This window comes from Festucalex cinctus, chromosome 4, assembly GCF_051991245.1.
Source record: "Festucalex cinctus isolate MCC-2025b chromosome 4, RoL_Fcin_1.0, whole genome shotgun sequence".
NCBI classification, from domain to species: domain Eukaryota; kingdom Metazoa; phylum Chordata; class Actinopteri; order Syngnathiformes; family Syngnathidae; genus Festucalex; species Festucalex cinctus.
In genome coordinates, this window is record NC_135414.1 from 5429194 (window position 1) to 5452846 (window position 23653).

The 23653-nt window shown below is 39.7% G+C and overlaps 1 protein-coding gene across 4 annotated transcripts in view; it reads right to left on the minus strand.

Moving 5' to 3' along the window:
• dennd2b (DENN domain containing 2B) overlaps nucleotides 1–21900 on the minus strand; it is a 72401-nt gene extending 50501 nt beyond the window's left edge. The window contains exons 1-4 of one of the 4 annotated variants that reach the window (XM_077518387.1): nucleotides 21655–21900; nucleotides 8593–8817; nucleotides 8208–8306; nucleotides 2246–3505 (exon numbers count right to left, since the gene is read on the minus strand). In XM_077518387.1, the coding sequence (XP_077374513.1) occupies nucleotides 2246–3505; nucleotides 8208–8281 (1334 nt within the window). In that variant the 5' untranslated portion in view covers nucleotides 8282–8306; nucleotides 8593–8817; nucleotides 21655–21900. Of the gene's footprint in view, nucleotides 1–2245; nucleotides 3506–8207; nucleotides 8307–8592; nucleotides 8818–15175; nucleotides 15565–21654 lie in introns of those variants that run through there. The other 3 variants (XM_077518384.1, XM_077518385.1, XM_077518383.1) reach the window with 3 other exon arrangements.
• Nucleotides 21901–23653: the final 1753 nt, after the last annotated feature.

Genomic DNA, 23653 nt, shown 5'->3' on the forward strand with positions numbered 1-23653 from the left:
AGGCAGCCTACAGGGAGGAGGTGGATCATCTGGCTGAGTGGTGCGACTCCAACGATCTGCTGCTTAAAAATGAGAAGACCAAGGAGCTCATTGTGGACTTCAGGAGGAATTCTGCCCCGCATACACCCATCCACATTAAAGGGATGGTGGTGGAGCGTGTGAACAACAAGTTCCTGGGAGTCCACATCTCTGAGGATCTCACATGGACAACTGGCTGCTCCAAGCTGGTTAAGAAGGCTCACCAGCGGCTCTTCTTCCTCAGGGCTCTGAGAAAGAACCATCTGTCCTCACATATTCTGGTGAACTTCTACCGCTGCACTATTGAGAGTATTTTGACCAATTGCATCACAGTTTGATATGGAAACTGCTCAGCTATGGACCGGAAGGCTTTGCAGAGGGTGGTGAAAGCCGCCCAGCGCATCGCCGGTGCACCACTCACCTCTGTTGAGGACATCTACATGAGGTGGTGCCTGAAGAGGGCGAAGAAAATCACTAATGACTCCAGTCATCCAGCACATGGACACTTTACCCTCATGCCCTCTGGAAGGCGTTGCAGGAGCCTCCGGACTAAGACCACTAGATATCAGAATAGCTACTTCCCCACTGCTGTTAGACTCCTGAACACTGTCTCCTGATCATAATTGCACGACTATAAATAAATATCCGTAAATGTTGTAGAGATAGTCATATACTGTATAATTATAATTATTTAGCTGTTCAACAATACTGCATACATATTTATAGCCTGCAATAATGTGTATATACTGTTTCGATCTTATTTTTAAAATATATAATTTATTTTTGCTAAAGCACTTCTGGATGGATGCAAACTGCATTTCGTTGTTCTGAACTTGTGACAATGCAATGACAATAAAGTTGAATTCTATTCTGTTCTATTCTATTCTAAAATTGCTAGATGAAATCTCTGATTAGTATCATGTGGATATTTACTGTTTTTTTGGTGCATTAATGATAGGATCTACATTATGGCACTGCTGAAAGCTCGTGGCTTTTAAGCTTGGTCTGAAATTGCTCAAACCACAGGAATGTTCAACAGAGTTCAAGGGATGAACGATTTTCATTCCTATTTCGTGTTATAGGGACAATCTGGAACAGCCCACCTTCTCAACAGAGGACATCCGATCACGAGAGTTTAAGTTAAAAATAAAGAAAAAAAATTAGTCCACAGTTGCAAAAGTCCAGTCTCGAATTTCATACGTAGTTTCGGGAATAAGCCGTGCTGCTTGTTTCAATTAAGCTGAAAAAAGTCAGTACTTTCAAATGAAGAGTAAGTGAGCAAAAGGGCAATTTGCGATTTGAAAGAACCAAGTAAACAGTCTGCAGATTCCAGACGAGACCACCAATATGAAAGGTAAGATTTATAATAGGGTTAGCCAAAAAGTCTTGCTAATGGTTAACAGCAGGAAGCCACTAGTTGCATTGTCCCTGTAAAGTCAGTCCTCAACATTTTACACATCATAGAGAATGTTATTCCTGCCAAATGTGAAGAATTTGAAGAAAAAGCCAAATGCTTTGAGGTTCCAAAATTGTGAAGAATCACACCTTTCTTCTCTCTCCTTCAGATGATGTGGGCTTGTCCACTGAATGCACTGAAACTATGCCCCACTCAACTGTCAATCAAATACCTTTACCTTTGACCTAAAAAAAGGATGCTAATTCATTTACCATCATTCTTATATCCCACCGGTTTGCAGCAGGGCTTTTCCACACTACGACAAGAAAGCGCTCTGAAATGGCCACTGCAACGTATTTTTGGGGTGTAGGCATCGCTAGCTAGCTAGCTAACAACATCGAAATTTTGCCAGATAACCATTGAGGTGAGCAAATGTGCTCAAGTTCTTATATTGGGGGGGGGGGCAGAGATGAGGAATCCAGTTCTAGACCCTGAAACAGTTTGGCCTTACTACAAGTGCTTCTATTCAAAAGGTGGAAGCGAGCTCGTTTACCAGCCAGCTGAGTAGACACACCTGTGGCTCGAGCCTATCTGTAGCAGGGTTTTTACTTCTGCACCAGGATTCCGCATCCCTAGTGGGGGAGGGGTGACTCATTGCCAATCCGAGGTATATCACTCGGCACCGTTTTGGCCACGCCCAAAATAGTGAATAATATACTCTAACTTTAATGCCATATTCGTATTTAGAGAAACTCTGAATTTAATTTATAGTGTTGTTGAGTACATACATGAGTGAGTAGGACAGCAAATGGTAAATGATCCTCATCTCACCTGTCGTGTGCTGTGCTGGAGGTGCCGCCCACTAACTTCACCGTGCGTGTGGTGCTGGGCGCAGGAGTCAAAGGCAGGGGTGGGGGAGACTCACAGTCTGGATGTAGTCCATTGACTGACGATGTGCCCTTCTGCTCACGTTTGGCCTCGTACTCAAAAGTTCGCTTGGGTTTAGGAAGGGGGTTGATTGGAGGTCCACTTGATGTCTGTTGGCTGGCTGGTTCTGGGCTCACAGACCTGACTGAAGCCACACTGAACCTTTGCCTGTGTTTTGTGAACTTATCAGGCACCAAAAGAGATTCTGGTTCCGTGGCTATAGAGCAAATACTACTCCGCTTGCTGGTGCATGTGCTGTCAAAGTCCTCGCCAATCACAAAAGATTTTTGTCTTGTGTGGTCTGAAGCGTAGCATTTACTCAGATAACGTGGTGGAGGTGGGCTAGGATTCTCCTTGAGGGCTTGTTCTATCTTTTGTATCCTGTTGAGGACCGCCGAGGTCTCCTTACGAACAGACAGGGAGCGTACAAATGCCCCAGATGACTCAGTCTTACTTATCCGTTTCTGGAAGCGACCTAAGCCGTCTTTGTTGGAAGCTCCTTCCTCTTCCTCCGTTTCTGTGTAGGAGCATTCTGAGAAAGCTGTGCTCATCCTGCGAATCCCCTTAAAGTCAAATGTTTTCTCACTACAGGGAGAAGAGAGCAAACTTGGGCAGCCCTCACTGCCTCCGATGCGCTCTCGTCCTGGCCTCTTATCCAGACACAAGCTCATCCTAGGCAAAGAGACCCTCCTGCACTCCCATTCTGAGATCTTTTTGCGGACACTCGTTACTGGCCGGTTGATAGAAAGGGTGCGTTTGTGACCTTGGTTAGAGAGAGACCCAAGTGAAAGTGTACTCCTACTCAGGGGCCTACCATTAAGTCCCTCCGATAGAGGGACACCCCCTTGGTTCTCTTTTTGCTCCTGGGCGTCTTGACTTTCACGATATTCCTTAGCTTGAGGCTTATAGATAGAGAGACGGTTGTCCAGGCAGCTGATGCTCTTCGATTTTGTGAGACGATGTTGTGACTCAATATCACCTGTGAGGGACGGTCCACTACCAAAGCTTGTGGTCTTGCTGTTCCAGCCAGCACGTACCAAAAACCGCCCGTCTGTCCTGAGGTACTTGCTCTGTTTCTGGTAGTTTTTTCCGTCACCAAGGAGAGGTGGCTCGCTTGGACCCTGGCCACCAGACAGAGCAGGGCAGGGAGATGGAGACTGGCACCTAAAAAGAGATAAGGAATTAGCAATTCAAGTATTTCAATGTTTATTCACAAGAGCAATCAGTGGAGTGGCAACCACTTTGCATTGGCAAGGTAGAGTCTGCCTTCCATCCACTTCAAGAAACAATCAAGGACACAGAAAATGTTTTCCAGAGTCAAGAGCTTTTTGAGTTTGCATTTCCTTAAAGGGTTAATATTAGTAAGAATTGGCTTTTTACTTGATTGTATACAAATCGTCATCTTTGAAGAGCCTTCGAGTCCCATTATAAAACATCTGTTTTATGAGTTGTCTATTTCTAAAAATGTGTCCATGGCAGCTAGGCTGAACAATGATCCACCACTTTTAAGCGACAGCTGGAACAACTGAAACACTGTTGTAAAGTGGACAACTGCCAGCTACCAAACAACTGAGAGAAGAAGCCATTCCCTACCATTTTTGCATAAACTGTGTCCTAACGCAGGGACGGCATATCTGGGATGCTGCATTTGAAGGTACCTTCCCAGAGGGAGCCATCCCAAAGGGATCAATAAAGTCAAGTCTAAGTCTAAGTCTAAGTCAATAATGTCTGTCCTAAATCAAAGACTCCTTAAATGCAGCCCACAAATAAAGCTTTCTCCATTTTTATTTTATATGTTTATATTTTGTTCCCTGTGATTGGCTGGCAAACAGTTCAGGCTGTACCTCGCCTAGTGCCCGAAGCCAACTGGGATAGGCTTCAGCACCCCCGTGACCCTTGTGAGGAATAAGCGGTTAATGCAAGAATTTATTTATTTTTTTTTAAATAGTGTTACCATTAGTTGTTACCAACTAATGGTAACACTATTTTTTTTTTATGCTGGTAACAACAGTTAATAAAAATACAGGCAGTTAATCAACCACAGATGTGGTAGAAGTCTAAAATAATTTACAGAATTAGATTCTGATATTTTTAATTCATTTCCAATATTGTTAGCCACCTTTCTACAATATTCACAGCAATCTATAAGTATCTTGCATCAGGAGTGTGAAATTATGGCCATAATAAATCTCCTCTGCAATGCAATGCCAATATATGTTTATCCAGATCACAATATATCAGACGACCTCACACAGTAATTTATGTAAAGATTTAATCACATGTACAAGTAAAAGTGTGTTTTACCTGTAAGTGTCTTCTCAAACCTTTCCTGTCCAAAGCTGAGTGATCCTTGTTTTTAAATGATACTAGATGCTTATCCCAAGGCTGCCTGGACCAGTCCGTTTCGTACAATTCGTCATTCTAGGTTTCTTCAGAAAGGCAAACTTTGCCTTTAGACAGCAGCCTTACCTCACATACCGTACAACTAATAAATGTTGAGTAAACTTACCATGACTTGGAAGCTGGGTTAGTGTTGCAAAACTGCAGTGTTATGAGATCTGATGTCACAGCTTTGGTTAGAATAACAAGCAACGTGGGAGGAGGAAGCTGGGAGCTGCAGGACTGCGATCCAACAATGCAGGTTGGGACAAATCTCTCCTCACACCTGTCTGCCCTTCCCTGGTTTCGATCCTCATGCTCCAGGGTGGGAGACTTTTAGAACACATTGAAACCTGCTTTCTGCTAGGATGACGACTTCTTACACAATGACCTTCTAAAAATGCCTTGTCACACCAAATCAATGGAAAATGTATAGCTTGTTTGATTATGTATTCTCAGGACAATACAAGTCACATATAACAAATTCATTTGATGAAGACCACCATCAGATCCAACAGAAGACATGTTGCATTAGAGCCAAAGGGGGATAAAAGAATGTATTCTGAACTATGTCGGACTTGGTTATTGGAAATTTTCCAAACTAAATGACCAAATCACATAGCTACCATGGGAAGCAACACAGTAGAAGCTAAATATTAATGGGAATCTTGAAGAAGTAACCTGACACAAAGACTCACTAACATCTGTATGTTGATTATTAACTTATCCACAACTAAAATTTACCTTGTGGGATGTTTAGCTTGACATATTCCTCTCATTTCAAATAAAGAATGGGGACAATTTAGAGTTGTGCTTCAGCTGCAAAGAGACTGCCTGACTGTCTGCTGACATAATCTTACAGGTGTTACAGAAAATATGAGCAGAAAAATTGTCCATGTGGTATCAATTCATCCATTTTCTAAACTGTTTATCTTTACTAGGGTCACAAACAGAATACTGAAAATAAGTCCACTTTATTCACTGGCTTCATATCGTATTCACTTCTGTAATAAGTTTACATTAGGCTATAAGGCTGCACTAATAACATCCTCAGTGTGGAGCAGAATGTTCTCAAAAGCTCAATTTATACCATAAACATAAACAATCAATTCATATCAATGAGTTGGCATGACTACAGTATTAAATTTAAAACAAAAATCCAAATATATGAACATAAATTATTTTTCTATGTACATAGCATGCCTTAAAATGGCTGAGCTGTAACAACATGCTGTATTTGCTGTATAAAATTCACAATGTCCCAGTTCAAGTACATATGAAAGGAATGTTTCACTTTAAGCATATAACTGAACTGAATAATTGAATTAAGGCACTGTGACTGCTGAGTACATCTACCTATTTAAGATTTTAATCAAGAAATGTGTGGCCAATGTGCTTTCATGGGATATGCAGTATAGCCTGGCGACATGCACTTGAAAATCACAGTGCTCAAATGTGAAGCCAACCTAAAATATAACATGACTCAGCACGCTATGAGTGCATAGACATTTAGCAACCACATCCAATACGGTCCCATATAATATAATGAGTGTGGCTTGCTAGGTCCGTGTACCTTTCGGCCATTCGTTTTTCCTTATGAAGCAAGGACACGGAAAACGGGAAACAAACCGTCCGTTTTTTGTTTTGATGTATGTGAACAAATAACGGGAAACGAGTCGTCTCCTGTTTTGTTGAAATAAAAATGAAAATGAAAAACAGGTAACGAGCAGTTATCCGATGTTCTATTATGTGTTTATTTAGCACAAATCGGGAATTGAAATGTGGCCGTCAACCGTTTTTTTCGCAAGCAGGTTTCTCCTTTACCCGGAAGCCGTTCATCTTTTGCGGCGCGTCACTGCCTCTGCTGCAGTGGCACCTTGCTGCCCCGCTGACGTCTACTGAAATCGCTGCATATTTGTGTAGCCAATTCGGCACTATAAGAGGACTTTCGGAGAGAAATGTCCGAAGGTGGCTCGTGTTGTTTCTCATGGAATAACGACAGGTCGTGCTGCACTGCGTTCAACAATCTGCTTTTTATTTTAGCCGCTTACGGAATCAATGCCACGAGCCACTCCCGGAACTGCAGGGTCTCGCTGGGTGTGCGCTCTCAACACCATACAGAAGTCACATGACACATGCACAACAACATTGCAATATGTCACAGCTCTTAGATCATTGTCTGTCAGAGGCCTCAAAATAGACACTAGGGGGCAGCAAGCTTCCACTGAAGCAGCAGCAGGGACGCGCCGCAAAAGATGAACGGCTTCCGGGTCAAGGAGAAACCAGCTTGCGAAAAAACGGTTGACGGCCACATTTCAATTCCCGATTTGTGCTAAATAAACATAATAGAACATCGGATAACGGCTCGTTTCCCGTTTTTCATTTTCATTTTTATTTCAACAAAACATGAGACAACTCGTTTCCCGTTATTTGTTCATATACATCAAAACAAAAAACGGAAATCGGTTTGTTTCCCGTTTTCCGTGTCCTTGCTTCAGAAGGAAAAACGAATGGCCGAAAGGTATACGGACCCTTGCTACCTCAAGTGGGCCAATCTGATCATGCAAGTACAGTGGAAACGCTCAGGTCAATTGAGGTCACGCCCAGCCAAACCATGATTTTCAGGAAACATATGACTTTGAAGTTGCATAAAACTTTGTTCCACCTTCAAGCCTGGCATCAATTAAGAGCCAACAACTGCATTTCTTTTACAAAACTGTCCAGTTCAGTCATTCACTGTGCAGCAGCCCTAGGTGGACTCACATTATAATTGAATTGGATGTCATCCCAAGTCCCATCGTATTTTTGTTCAGCCTTAAAGAGTCGTTGCTCATTTAGACAGAATATAACTGGTTAAAAAGTTCATGAAAATATTGTCTTGCGCATCAGGCCCAGACTCAAACCCACAGCTCCAGCACAATATACAAATGGGCCACCAAGAAAGTTAAACCCTCAAGCATGAGCATAAACTACAGGCTTTAATAGCCACAACATACTTAAGAACACTGCTTTCACTGTAAGGTCAGAACCACCATTTTTTTTTTTTTTTTTTTTACCAAAAATCAGCCAGTACTTAAGCTGGTATGATTGCTGATGGATTACATTTCACAGCTGTAGCCACCACTGTAACTTTATCTTTCTGTTTGAATGAGTTTAAGAGTGTAGAGAAAACACATGACAGGATGATGGACAAGCTAGGCAAGATATCCCATATCATTCCTGAAGCTTGTTTCTCTCATCAGCTCACAACATGCTGCAGCTCGCTACTGTTAATAGTTAGATATGGGGCCCTTGTCCAGGATCCAGGGACATACAGTACTTGCAAAAGCTTTGGAAGTTTTTTTTTGTTTTTGTTTTTGTTTTTTTAAACATGATCGACATTTGTTGCCCCTTGTTTCCCAGGAGTAATAACAAATATTCATTACATCCCAAGATCAGTGACAAAGTTTAGAAATCAGGAGACATGACTGTAAGTAGGGCGACTAACCTGTCAGGGGGGTCCTGTGGAGCTTTACCCCCTCCAGCATGAGGCACAGCCTTTGGACTCTTGTTGGCAGTCATGCTTGCTGGCAAACCGCCCACTCACCTAGTGGACAAACACAAGCATGTTCAGCATTTTCATCAATTATACCAAAAAAATATTTAAAAAAATTTAAATGACAATCTAAATTTCCGTTTTTTTGTTTTTTTTTGTTTTTTTTTTTGTTTTGTTTTTTTAAGTTATACAAAGTATAAATAAAAATATATAGCCATCACTGATGAAGGCTGAGCGACAGTGGAGCTTTGATGGCTACATCCCATCAGATCACAGGTTGTGTGCTGTGCATTCATGTACTTCACAGCGAGAGAAAAAAAGCAGTTTCTCCGCTTGCCTGTTTGCCCTCAGACAAGAGGCCATCAATCATGAAAATCACATTTCCCAAAGTACAAGTGACCCTATGCAGAACCACGCTCATAGCTTGCTCTTCAGAACAATGAGGTCAAATGGAGATCCTTAGAGATCAGACATGGAGGATGGGAGGGCGCTTGAGTAGCTTGTCATGTTTACAGGAAGTTGTTGTATGAAGAAGCCAGCCAACCAGAAGTGCGGCTGAGTCCTATAGAAACAGATGAGAAGAGAGAGGGAGCATTCCTGCTGTCAGCTATTTCCGGTGACTGTGGACCGTGTTGCAGAGACGGCGCATGCATTCTGATTAGCTTCGTGAGACAGACAATGCTCTGGATTTCATGCATGACACTTCAAAGGCTTTAAGAAAATGTGACATTAAAATATTGAGTTGTGATGCTCACAAGGCCCAGGTGGCCTGTGGCCTATGCTAATCCCCTGTTCATGCATCTTGGTTTGATTTTCTACTTCATTTTAACAAAACGGAACTGTCATACATATGTTGTCGATTATGCCTGCTCTGCTCTCCCTGTCTTGTTTTTTAAAACTTGTCTAGTGCTTGAATGACTTTTTTTCATGTTTTTAGTTATTTTTAAATGCTACAATCAGTGTGTCACAGGGGCCCAGGATGGACTTTTCAGTGTAAACAACAAGGCGTTAGCCAACTGACTTCCTGAGCTGATAGCATCTCCCCTCGCAAAATCCCAGTGAGTAAACAACAAACCCCTGAAATACTATTGCTCTACTTCTATACAGAATGAACATGTTATTTGGTAATGAACTTAACTACACACCAACCATCATCAACAACAACAACAACAAAATCATCCGCCCAAAGTTGCATGAATTAGGAAAAGCCCAGAGAAACATTTCAATTTTTAGAAAGACAAAAAGTCCAATTTAAAAAGGGCCACTTGGAAAAATCCCCCAGTCATCATCACAATGACCTAGCAAAAAAACATTTTAGGTTTTTCCCAAATCTTGCTCATGCTCATGTCTACAAGTGCTGGAGAAGCTTATGAGTTTCCCTCGGCAAAAAGCTTCTACAGGAAAGAAGAGAACAACGATGTCTTTATGAAATAAACAGATATTGCATAGAAGGGCCCTTTGTATGTCTTTGAAAGGGAGGCAGGGAAGGAAAAAAATGTCTTTATCAGCTTGGCTTATGCGTGCATATAAGTGTGTATAAGACACAGACTTAATTAAGTTGAAGGTCTTTCAAAAAAAAGTCCTTGACCCTGTCACATTTGACAGATCATCTGATATGCAGTTCACCGCCCAACATGCAAGAATGTACTAATATTTGTCCAATCCATCAGGCTGCCGCAGCTACACTGAAATATATCAAAGGCTGTTTTCACAGACTGGAGAAAACAAAAGAGGGATGAAAACACATCATCAACTGCACAAACAAACTCCATTAAAGGGCACGATGACTTTTCAACAATTTAATGATGACATGATATGTCAACATTTGGTTAATCAGTCATTTTATTTTCATCTTGAAAGACAAACAGAAGGACACAGCGGCCTCTACAAAGGCTTAAAATATCTTAAATTCCCTTCACTTCTCTCCAGCTACTCAACTATTCAGGCTAATCTGATCCTCAGTTTCTGCTGATCAGCAACCTGCTTAAAAAATAAAATAAAATAAAATAAACGAGGGAACTCAAGAGTCACTGTGAAAAAGAAGAATTAAAATGCTCAGCTATTTCCAGATCTATGGATTAGCCAGCTACTACACCAGCCCTCAAACTGATCCACACTTTGTTTATGTTTCTTGGAGATAAGAATTGTCCAACATGGACAGGGACAGGAGTAGAATGTTTTGACCATAAATGCTGGGTTAGTACCGTACAGTGGAAGTGGGGCATTAGTGTATTACACCCATGTTAAAGCATTTACAGTACACATCAACTTTGTATGACAGAAGGGTTATTCCGTTCATAGCCTCTGTCTCTAGAGGTCGGTTTAAAGCTCTGACAGCTTCTATAATGTCTACATGTCAAAGAGAAAACAACCACGGCTGACGTTACTGACTGTTGCATATAATCATACCTATATAATTACCCGCGTCAAACATATGCTTTTGCTTTTTATCTCCATTTTAGCTTTTACAGAGTAGTCATGCTGTATTTTGGTCATGGCTGCAGAGGGGAAAAACCCTCCGAGTAACCTAGATATTAGCAAGCACAGCTGCAGAGGCAGGCATGTGGAAAACAGGCTTTTATCCATCTGTGCTGCAGGGGGAGGGGGGGTCAAAGACTGTGTGTCATCTGACCTGGGAAACACAGTCTTTGACTTTTCCAAGGACATTAAGTGGATAAGATGAATTTTTGTTGCTGTCTGGAAGTCTGAGTTCATCTGGTCTGCTGACAAGAATGACAGAAATTTTGTGGCTGACATTTCTACATAATCCTTTTTGACCTTATAGAAATGGCCAAAAAAGAGTATTAATCTTTTTTTTTTTTTTTTACAATTATGCTGATTTTGTAATTGTCGAGTGTAATAATTGAAATTGTAATTGAATTTCGATTAATTGCACAGCCCTAGACACATGGGACATATTTTGTGTCCAGGATGCTAATGTAAAACTGTTTCTTCTGCATTAAAGCGGGCATTGCACACGAAGCAGAGCTGTACTGCAAACTAAGCTCACATTTCACCAGCCATTATGGCTTCTAACCTCACCTGTGGTCAAGACCTTTGAGAAGTGACCGAAAGAATGAGATTGTGGATCCAGCAGCTGACAGGAGAGTTTCCTCTGTGAGGTGGGTGGGATTGCATTTAGACATCTGGATGGAGGCTTGGAGTCGAGCTACTTGAGTTTCCATCCACAGGATGACCGAGGTGGTTTGGGCACCTGATTGGGATGCATTCTTACACGGTGCTAATGCTATAACATTAACAAAGTTCCTGCTCGGTTAGATGGGCAAAGGGTTGCATTCCAGGAATTGAAACCGGTATCACACTTTTCACTACTTTCTTCCTTGACATGCACAACACTCTTGTATTTACTTTTAGGCTTTAATGACATTATACCCATGTTCCGAACTTGCTGAATTGCAGAAACTGTACAAGGAATGTGGAACTGGAGATCATTTGCCATCTCTGTGAACATGATGCACACAGTAGGCAAGTGCCAAAAGCTGAAGCCATCCTTCCAAATATTTCACTCCAAAGCCACTAACGTCAACCAGTGCATGTGAAAAATCCACGAGATTCCTCCTCTTGAGACAATCATTTTCAATACATAAATGTCATATTTAGCTGCTCCTCGTTTTTGACATCAACCAACAAAAAAAACTAGGATTCTTAGTGTTAGTGTTAAAAGGCTCCTTTCCAGGGAATTATTTGAAATTGACACCCAAAACAAAACAATACATTCCTTCTGAAGACTGTATTGTTCATGCAAGTCACAGCCAGATTTTAATTTGACAAATACACTTACTCAAAGACTCAACAATAAAGTCTGACCTTCCATTTAAAAATGTCATCAACAAGCAGCAGCACCCGATCAGCAACTATTTCAAACATGTACATTATTAGTACTACCAAAAACTTTCGTTATATTCTCACAAATTGTTTCTGAAACTCCAAGGCCGAATGCTTGTGATTTCAGTATTGCTTTAAGACAATTTCTTGTGCAATACATAACTCCAACAGTTTCTGAAATTTTGGAATTGAAAACTGGAATGTATTGTTTCCGATTAGGTTTAGGCATGATTAGGCATGAGTGAGTAAATTTTTAGGAATACTTATTAATAATAAGTATTCCTAAAAATGTACTCACTCATGCCTACCTTTTCTGTCACATAATTAGACATGTTTACACTGCAGACTGATTAACATGTGTTTGCTTATTTTTTAAAATATATTAGTTCTGATATTAAGAAAATGATTATTTGCGACTAATCAATCACAAAGTTTTCCCAAGTTCTGCATATACAATTGTAATAAATTTATCAGAATCCAGATTAGAGCAAAGAATAGCTGTGTTATCCTAAAAAAAAATAATAAAAAAAAAAAATGTATTTTAACCTTTACATTTTTGTGATATATGTAATTTGGATAATAAATGGGTTTGGGTCCAATACAGACACTTGTGGGACACTGCATTCTATTGGTAATTCACTAGATTTAGTATTACTTACACTGTATGTAATATGTAAGTACGGTAAGTACTGAGTCAAGTTACTTATATAGTCAAGTTACTTGTACCTGTGGTGGTCAAAAGGGAAAATATACATCATTTATCAAGAAAAATTACTTTCATACGCATTTTGTTTGTTGCAAGCTTATAATAGCTGACGTGACCTTTCAGTCAGAGACGCCATGGTGGTCGACACACGCAGACATATTTGCTACTTCTTGACCTGTCGGAGGCAGAACTGTGACATAGTGTCATTGAAAGCGAATCTGGATGCTATTGGCTGCCGCTGGCAGTACCTGCTCACAGAGGATTCTGGCATATGAAAAAACTATCATGGCAGGATGACAAGTGTATGGATGACATAATTACAAAGATAAGCAGTAAAACGAACACTGAATTAAAAATGATGAAAAACAGCGATTGTGGATTTGAGGTATGATTCCAGCCCCTATTGAAAACATGTGACAATTTATATTACAACAACAAAAATCTGGTGTATTACACAATAACAACTGGTGCGTAAAGGCGAAAGCCCAATCAATGATATTGATCTCGCATCCATCCTAAGGTGTGCTGTTTTGACAAATACGAGACTAAACACAAAGATGAAAACACCAGATATTTATCACACTACACAATATTGCTCTGTTATCACCATCAATACCTTGGAATGGGCCACCGGAGGTACACTTTAAACAACTTCTGATCCAATGGTTCTCTATTCATCTATATGGCAGTTAACAATGTTCAAATGTACCTTTCAAATGTCCACACAGTTAATAAAGGTTTTTTAGAACAGTAGCATCTTAACATTGGAACATATTATTTCAATTTCAATTGTTCCTAAACCACAACAAATCAGATTTATGTCGACAAGCGTCAGGGGTTCTACTGTAGTCTGTAGTTCTTCAATCAATAAAATAACAGCTAAGCTTCTATTGATCAGCAACTATTTCAAACAAACATTATTGAGTCTAATCTCTAAAGTGGAACTGTAGCACAACACAAAAAAAGTACTTCCATTTCCACATCAATATCTTCAAAAATCCATACATGGTAGTATTATGGGTTAAAAAGATGTAGGCTACTACATGATTTACAGGTGTGCTTAACTGGACACACAAGCCTCAGCCTTAGAAAGAGAGCTTTTATTGTGATTTGGAATGAACAAGAGTCCGTTTCAAGGAAAATGGTGAAAGGCCGAATTATTTCTTGAATTACTGAAAAGGAACCACCAACCAGAATCTCCTCAATAGATTTTGCTGTTAGTCCTGTATAGTTACTATACACACAGGGAATTTCCTCAATAGAATAATGCAAGTGAAAAGAAAAGACCAATAATCCCAAAAGGAAGAAATGGTTCATTTTTTGCCACAGCCATATGGTTTAATTTAAACAAAACATTTCTGAAACCTAGTGAAAGGTGATAAAGATTAGTCCAAAATTCATTTATCTGAGATTTTCTTGGTCAGTTATTGATATACTGACCGTACTTACATAATTATTATATTCAAATGTACTGATGTTTTTAAAGAAAATGTATTGCATTGTACTTCAAAGTTAAATCCAACTTAAGTGTACTTTCAAGTTTAAACAGACAGATGTCATGCTTTATTTTATTATGGGTAACATATTTTAAATGTAAATTGATATTTGTATTTCTAATTCAGTGACTCTTTCTTGCACCACCAGAGGGAGCCTGTGAAACACTAATAGTACTCGTACTCCACTTGAGAATCACTGACTGTGCTGTAAAGTGTAACGAACACAGAAATCCTATGAAATACCAGAACACATTAAGATATAAAACACACTTAATATTAACTAAGAAAATCATCACTGGCATGTAAAAGAAAATAAGCAGTTTCTACTATCGCAAATATCTGTGATCACTGGAGACAAAACAGTGTGCTTCACTCCACTTTATCTTGCATGAAGGTTTAAGGAAAAACAAACATTCCCATTTCCCATGATCCAAATTCCCCAAATAGTGACACACTGTCTCCTTCAGTCACAAAGAACTTTTTTAAAAGTGATTTTTTTTTTTCTTTAGGATTGACCTTTACTGGGGACTTGTTTATTTTTATTTTTTTACATATACGGTACTGTACTACTGCCTTGGCATTTTACTTTAATGATAAGTCATTCTACCCACAATGTATACAACAGAGCAGAGAGATGCAATGTTTAGCCATTTAGCTCTCCATTCATCGTTAAACATGATGACCAAATATGGTCACGTGCAGACCACTTTTTAAAAACCACCATGAAACTTTTCACAACACCGCCACTAAATGCTGCCACATTTTGTTGCAGCTAAAACGTGTTTTTAGCTAACGTGCAGCCTCGCCAGTCGTTTTGAACTTCAGCTTGAGAGTGTATGTTGTGTTTTGTTTTTGTTTTGTTTTGTTGTTACCTCCGAGTGGTTCCTCGAGCGCATGGCGGCTGACATTTTGAGATGTTAGTCCATTCAAGTTCGTCGGATACCTGTCCTTCCCAATAATGTCCCACTCATGTCTTTGCGAGGAAAACTGACACACGCAAAAAAAAAAAAAAAAAAAAGAGGAGAGGAATGAAGCTCTCCAGCCTCCTCTTTTGGAAGGCTGGACTTGTTGCCATGGAAACGGGTTGTTTGCCCCCACTTTTGTCGTGATTTGGTCCCAGCGTCTTCCTCCTCCTCTTCCTCCTGCAGGCGTTCTCGCTCTCGCTCTCTCTTTCTCTCGCCTTGTTTATTGTCACGGTGGATGAATGGCAGATTTAGGATGAATATTCACGAGTGGACGGCTCGCACGAAAATACGCCGGCAGCAAGAATGTCACGTGGACTTCCCCACGTCCACTCACAAAGAAAGTCTTAAAGGCGTTTGAATTCATTTGCGTGAACGGTTAAGTTCACCGCCTTTAAGTCATTGGGATATTTGTTTACTATAAAAAAATAAAAATAAAAAATATAATAATAATAATAATAATAATAATAATAATAATAATAATAATAATAATAATAATAATAATAATAATATGAAGAAGAAGAAGAATATAATTTCATATCTGACTAAAGTCCATGCTAGTATGTTCTTTGTCCTCATCTGTTTTCTCTACTATTAGTACACAATTAAACTGCTGCACTGTACTAGTCATGTGTCACACACTAGCATCAAAATTTCCAGTAGTAACATATAGTCATCCTAGTATCCTACTAGTAATTAGGGATGTAACGATATCCAAACATCACGATACGATATTATCACGATATGAAGGTCACGATACGATAATTATCACGATATTGTGGGGGGAGTTGGAGATATTTAAAAAAGATGACTATATTGTAAACAAAAAAAACAAAACAAAACAAAAAAGCTCATACTAAAAAAAAAAGCACAATATTGTACATAGCAGCAATGCATATAAACCACCTACAATCTCTAATAACAATATTGAGGCACTTACCTGGTAATGCAAGCACACATTGATCGCTTACAAGCAAATTAGGTTCCCCTTCATCTGACAATTAGCATAGATTTTAAACATAGAAGGCCAAAACATCCCTAATGAAAATTAAATTGCACTAATAAATTAGCCACTAGAGGGTACTAGAACTGCACAAATGGAAATCAACATGACTTTTTAACAAATGCGTTCCTTTTAAATATTGTGAACATGACAACGACGATATTGTGGCAGTTTTAATATCACGATATCATGATATTGCCCTTATCGTGACATCCCTACTAGTAGTAGTAGTAGGCTATGCCAAAATTGACCTACCGGCTGTGCTACCGGTACAAAACATTATTAGTAGTCAGTAGTCACACAGTCTCTCTACTAGTGCACCGGCGTCACACTAGTTGAATTGTGTTACTGCTGAGTACAAAGAGCATGCTAATGCAGTTTCGGTGCCTTTCTCAAGAGGATGCAGATTATCTCTCCAACAACGAGTTGCATTTTATTTGTCGGCAATGGGACTGAAATTGTTTTGTAAAGCTCAAGTATGGCTAAGAAGTATAGGTCCGCACCCCCCCCCCCCCCCCCACACACACACACACACACATCCTTGTACATATATCTTTGTGAGGACATCCATAGACATGATGCATTTCCTAGAGCCTTACCCTAACCGCAACCATCAAAAATTATTGCCTAAACCTAACCCTTACCCTAACCCCAACCATAACCCAATTCAAACCTAAACTCTAAAACCAAGTCTTGACCTTCAAAAAGAGGTCTTGCAAAGTGAGGACCGGCCAAAATGTCCTCACTTCACAAAAATGTCCTCATTCTGTTGGATAAAGACGTATTTTGGTCCTCACTATGTATTATGTACAAGAACACACACACACACACACACACACACACACACACACACACACACACACACACACACACACAATGTTTACTACACAATACGAAGAGTTCCTGTTGACAATCCATCAGATTGTCTTATAGTCCCCTCAGCCTCTCGGGGAGGTTTTATCACCTGACATAGTTGGGAAGAGAGGAAGTGACAAAATGCAGACATCCGTCATGGCAGTGTGTAACATCAAGTCAGCAGGAAGCCTCGCAACTTCGCTTTGCAGCGATTGTCCTTCCTGAACTCTTGGAATGTCCGCACACAAAAGACTGTGACACCGCTGTGGGAAGCAGTTTGAGCATCTATTCCATATCCTTGGTTTCCATGCAGCCTAAGGTTCATCTGCTAGTATGCTCTGTGTCCTCACTAGTAAGACAACTCAGCACACTAGTACAACTGTCTAACAAGTAAGATTACTAGCGAACCCTGTACTTCTACTGTCATAAAATTCTACTAGTTAACATTCTGTGCTACATTTGTAGTACAAAAATTGTGCAGATGTCAACTAGCACAGAGTTTTGCCTCACTACTAACTCGGAGGTGTGCCACTTGTATGTCAAAGTTGTTCTACTAGTAGGGTGCTGAAATGTCACACAGTAGTGGAAGGTAGTGATGGAAAATGTATTACTAGTAGTAAGTAAGACAGTTAGTATGCCAGAGTTGTTCTACTACTGTGCAAAAATGCCATTCAGTAGAACAGTCAAAAATGGGACTAGTATGAGTCCCACTAGCGCACTATTAATTGTCTTACTAGTGAGGACCAAGAGCTATCTTGTATCTAGAACTTCATGAGTTGTACTAGTATTGTGCAGATGTCAACTAGTGCACAATTTTGCCTCACTAGTAACATCATAGTCAGTGTTGCCGGCAACTTAACGCATTATGCAAAAAAAAAGTACTTTCCAAAGTAACGCAAAAAAAAAAAAAAAAAAAATTGCTTTCCAAAGTAACTAGTAGTCTAACACGTTACTTTATTCTACAAAGCAGTCTGATTAAAGCTACTGTCCAGAGATTCAATGCAGTACTCCACATTTTCATGAAGAAGGCACAATATCTCACTGTTGTAACCGTCACAAACAACTGCCGCTAACTACTAAGATGAGGCGGAAGTCATTGATCACCACACTGAATTCAGCCATGGTCTGGTCATGAATGGTTTGCACATTCAAAACAAAAGTGATGATACTTTTACTACTAGTTTTATTAACCAACAGGCACACAACGCAACAAAAAAGTGTACATTATGGACCATAAAAGTGGTAAAAAAATAATAATAATTTATTTCCATCCTCAACTGGTCCGTGAAGCATTATGGGATGAGGTCGTCTCCGCCCTCTGCCAGGGGGAGTGACGTCAGACAAGTCACGTTTTCAGTAGGCGAGTGAGGCTTTATGGTTTTCATAACAATAGCAAGAGTTCTGCGCCGTGCTCTACTTGTTTTGTTTACATTTCAGTAGCATCACCATTCAAGCTACTTCCGTTTTTACAGAGAGCTAGCAAAGTAGCGCTCAGAGACGCTTCATTCCCCGGATGTTGTAAACATAATGCAAAGACGTTACGCACCTTTTTTGGGGGGGGGCCTACCGTCAACGCCGTGCTCGCGACACGGCGCGCACGCGCACAACGAGTGACAACATGCAAATGGAGACAGTTCGCAGAAGCCGGTGCCGTACATCTCGATATTTCCCATGGCTATCGAGTCCTCTCGGTGCACTTGTATGTCCCGGGCCGGCGTTGTTACTGCGCGCGAGCCAAAAAGAATAACTCCCGTGACGATCCAATGCATGGATTCAAACGACACACAGCCAACACACCAGCTATGCTAAAAGCACACTGCAAGTATCTAATTTCTCAGTTTGTGGCTCCCTGTCAATGTCTACAACTAGCATGAGCAGCAGATAGGAGAACTGAGACGTGCCCGCGATTACGTCATCAAACTCAAAATGAACGACAGCCCAAAAAACAAAATATAAACAGTAGTGATTCTGTGGTCATCATCGTGTCTCAGATTAAAAAAACAAAAAAGATGTCATACATTAACCAAAAATGAATGTGATGGCAAAAGAAAAACAAAAATTGTTAAAAACAAAAATTGTTGATTAAAAAGGGAAATGAACTTTTGGAAATATTTTTGCATATATTAAGTGGTTAAAATGTGTTTGATAGATTTATTGTTCCATAAGGTGGCTTCATATTTCTTTTGGCTGGACGGTAGGTTTATTTCATGTCTTAAATTTATGTTTCTGAAATACTTCACAATGTGCACATATTCTGTTTAATTGTGTTGGTGTCTGTCTAAAGGTTAAATATTTATATTTAACATTAAAGTATCAACCTTTTGTTTTCCTGATCCTTATTTTGAAGAGAAAAAACAAACAAAACAAAAAAAAACAATTATAACTGTCAATAACTACTAATAAATATTTAATGTGTACACACTGGAATAGCGGAACAAACAAACAATAGAGGAATTAAGGGGATTTTCATTTTCAACCTGGATAGATTTTTATTTTTTGTTTTATAAAAAGTATTTACGTTACAAGAAGTCAAGAGAGACTGCCTATTTTGTTTTTCATTAAAAAACAACAACTTTATTTTCATGTTAAAAATGCACTTTCAATAAAGTATTTGGAACTCCGTTTCTACTGCATTATTTTTATGTTGAGATGGTGTTATCGGTAGCTGCTGAAAGTAACTAAAAAAGTAACTTTTAATCTAACTTAGTTACTTTTAAAATCAAGTAATCAGTAACGCAATTTTGTTACTTTTAAAACCAAGTAATCAGTAAAGTAACTAAGTTACTTTTTCAAGGTAACTGTGGCAACACTGGTCATAGTATGCTTGTTTTTTTTTTTTTTTTTACTGTTGTGCAGAAATATCATATATTGGAGGCAAAAAAAAATCTATTAATAAAACAGACATTCTTCTAGTGTGAATTACTTAAGACAAAAAGTGTTCTAGTACATGCTATCAATTATATCAAATAAATGCCAGCTGCTGTTAGTCACATGTTCATACTTCAGTATGCAGGCCTCATTTGAACTTAAACGCTATTCCATGAATCATGTCTGGATTCCGCCGTCGCCACACTACGTCTCTGGTGAGCATAATACAGCAGCATCCCCCAATCAAATCCAAGAAAAACTATTCACGCCAACACGCAGATTTAAAGACTTAACATAGCCTACTTGATTTCCAAAGTGAGTCACGTTAACAGGCATTGCTTGCACACCTGCTCAAGCCGCCATCACATTTATTAGGTCAAATAAAACCGCTGAGCTCTACATATGTTTGTTTAGGATTCAGCAGCAAGCCAAAATCCTCAAACATCGAAGGGGGATTATTGCACAGCTCCGGGGCTTTTGCCACCTACTTTTGAAAAGTCATCTCGGATTCTATCGAAAAGGTACAACACTGAAAGCTTTTGACGATGATTTTTAGACGTCATAAATGCAGCATGTGCATCTTTATTTCCAAAGAAAAGTGCATATTCATGGTTGGACCACTGATCAGAAACCACAATGACAATGCAAAATTAGATTTATAATCATGTTTGGCCTCAAATGTATCCCTTCATCATTAAAATTAGCATAATCAAATTATTAATTTCTATCAAAATCACTTAGACAGTCAACATTAAGCTCTACTTGCTCTAAAGTGAGAGATGTTTTGAAGATTTAAGGCCCGTCTAGCCAAATGAAGGAACCAAAATAGTCTTACTAGTGATGACAAGAGTGCACTAGTACATTGACCTTGTGCTTTATTCGTAGGCCAACTAGTAGGACATATTTGGCATACTATAGGACAACTACATGATACTAGTGAGGTGGCATGGTGACATAAAATTCTAAACCTACTACAGTAGTTAACATTTAGCTCTTCACTGGTAGTAGTGTGCCGATATCAGCTAATGTTTTGCTCCACTAGTAACATATAGGTGTCACGATACTGTCAAATTGTCTTACTAGTAATTAATACAAAGAGCCTAAACAGTACAGTGAACTTAAGATGAATATCAAGGATTTGGAATAAACGCCTTTAAAAAAAAATAAAAAAATCTAAAAGGGCACGTCATTAGTGTGATAATGTTTCCATTCACTGACAATTGCGTCCACCAAGTTTTGCAATGCAACTTGTTGAGACAGACAGACAACAGGGAGTGTAACATTTAGAAGAAAAAAAAAAGAAGGGGGAGGAAACAAGTATGCATCTGCTGTTTAGGATTGAGCCATTTCATAGACTGAAGCGCCACCTGTAGGCAAATAACTGCAAATGCAGCCTTCGACTGGAAGATTTTTCCTATGCGTTAAATGTGTCATTTCGTGATGGGAAGACAAATAGCGTGTAGGCGTGGACGGTATTATAAGCTGAAACTTAAGTCGTTTCAATCATGAACATTATGAAACAAATGAAGACATCCGAACTGTTTTTTTTTTTTTTTTGTCGAACACGCAGTCACGGTTGGCTAACAAAGTTGGGGAAAAGTGTCAACTTTTCCAGTTGATGTTGACATTTACAGCATCAAGCGAAGAAATGATCAAGCCCTACCTGCTTGTTTAGGCGGTTGACGTGTTTACTCAGTGAGCCATTCTCCTGCACACAGTCGCTCTTCTTTGCGTGTGCAGTCCCTACACTTTTTTTTTTCCTTCTGTGGGGGAAAAAAAAATCGTCTCCTCCGTGGAACTGCAAAGAAGACGCGAGAGAAAAAAAAAGTGAAATGGACAGGAAACGGTGACGCAACTTGTGTGGATCACTTCTCTGGATGAAAAGATGCGAATGGTGATTACATATTTGCTCAAGGATCCGCTAATTAGATGTGCCGCTCGGGTCCAGCGGGGTGAAACGAGCTTTTGAGTTTAGGTTGTGAGCTTTTTCTAATAGCTGACTTTTTTTTCTTCTTTTTCTTCCTCTCATCAGTTTAACATGCAGCGTGATGATGAAGCGTGTCGCGCGAGTTCAGCAAACATCGCGCGGCTCTATGGTTTCTGCATTGTTGACTTAACTGTAAAACTTTAACTAACTAGACGACATTCAGATTATATTTTGGCGCATATGCATAAGTCAATATATGCACATGTGGCCACGGAACTGAAAGAAATTCAAGTGGTTTTCTTGGAAGTCGTGGCCAAATGCTGTGCTAAGTGAACGGTGTCATTATTCATCACAACGCTCAACCCTGCTGCTGAGTGATGCGTTCATTTCAGTCCAACAAGGGGTAAAAGTAAAAACTACCATTATTTTCGAGTTAAAATTACAAAGAAATTGGCTAATTATTTGTATAGCTGTGGTGAACAATAACACTAATAACTAATTGGCAACATTTCCAAACAAGAAGTGGCTAATTTCCCTGGTCAAGGTCACACAGTGAGTCACACACATATTTTTGGTGCAGATTTTACGCTAGATGCCCGACCTTATGACATAATTTAATGTGGAAAAAGAGTAAACAGTTCCAGCCGCCGTTTTTGCTTCCATTCAAAGGACATTTTGTTCCTTCAGCTGGTGGGTGCACCTTGGCCACCACGGGGTAATATAACACATACATACACATGCAGAGCCCTTCTCAGCTTCTTCGTAAGCGGCAATGTAATTCTTCACAGAGGATAAAGAATATATCTGAGTGTTATATTATCATTTCTCTATTCTTAGTGTCAAGGTTTCATTGGAGCTGTTTATTTGGTATTGTTTTTAACTGCATTAAATGCTGAATTTTTATCTTTTTATTGTTTCTGTAAGGCCACCTGCTTAATCCTGGAATTTCCCTGAGGATTAATAAAACATCTTTTCAGTAGTCTCGCTGGCCCTTTTGTGCTCCCCCACAATGAACGCAGCATTATCACTCTCAATTCAAAATGTCATAACAGTAAATCCAAATTGACACTTTCAAGGATTGCAGCCATCTTCTAATCTAATCCAAGTATCTGCACATTTATGACGCTAAAGCAATTGACGAGGAAAATCAGCACATCCCAACGAAGAGCATTGCTGGTGCATTCTGATGAGGTGTCTGTTGTTACAAGGTCATGGATCAACTTTAACGCTTTACATTCTACTCAGATTGAAGCCAATTGCAGCAAAATATGCAGTGGGATAAAACGGTGTTTCCTAGAGCAGGAAGTCTGATGACCCAAAACGTACAGCCAAAGCAAACCGAGGGCTTTTCAAGGCAAACAAATGGAATATTCTTGGCCAAGCAAGTCACCTGACCTCAACCCAAATGAGTCCCACAAAATTGCAGTCAAGGCCTGGTGCAGCAACCAAAGGGAGGCCACGCAGCAGTTGGTGACGTCCGTAAAATTCATCTGTGTATGAATACCAAAATGAAACATGGCCTTTAAATCTTAATACATAATGAGGGGGGAAAAAAAGGTAAAGTCTTCCCTTCAATCACAATCACATGCTTTGTTTCCAATCTACTGTGGTGGTGCATCGGAAAATTCTCAAAATAGATCACTAACAGATGTGAGTGGATGCATTCACTTGTGTACGGGATTGCACACTGAGGGAACGTTTGTCACGGTTCGGGCCACAACTGACAAAACAGTGA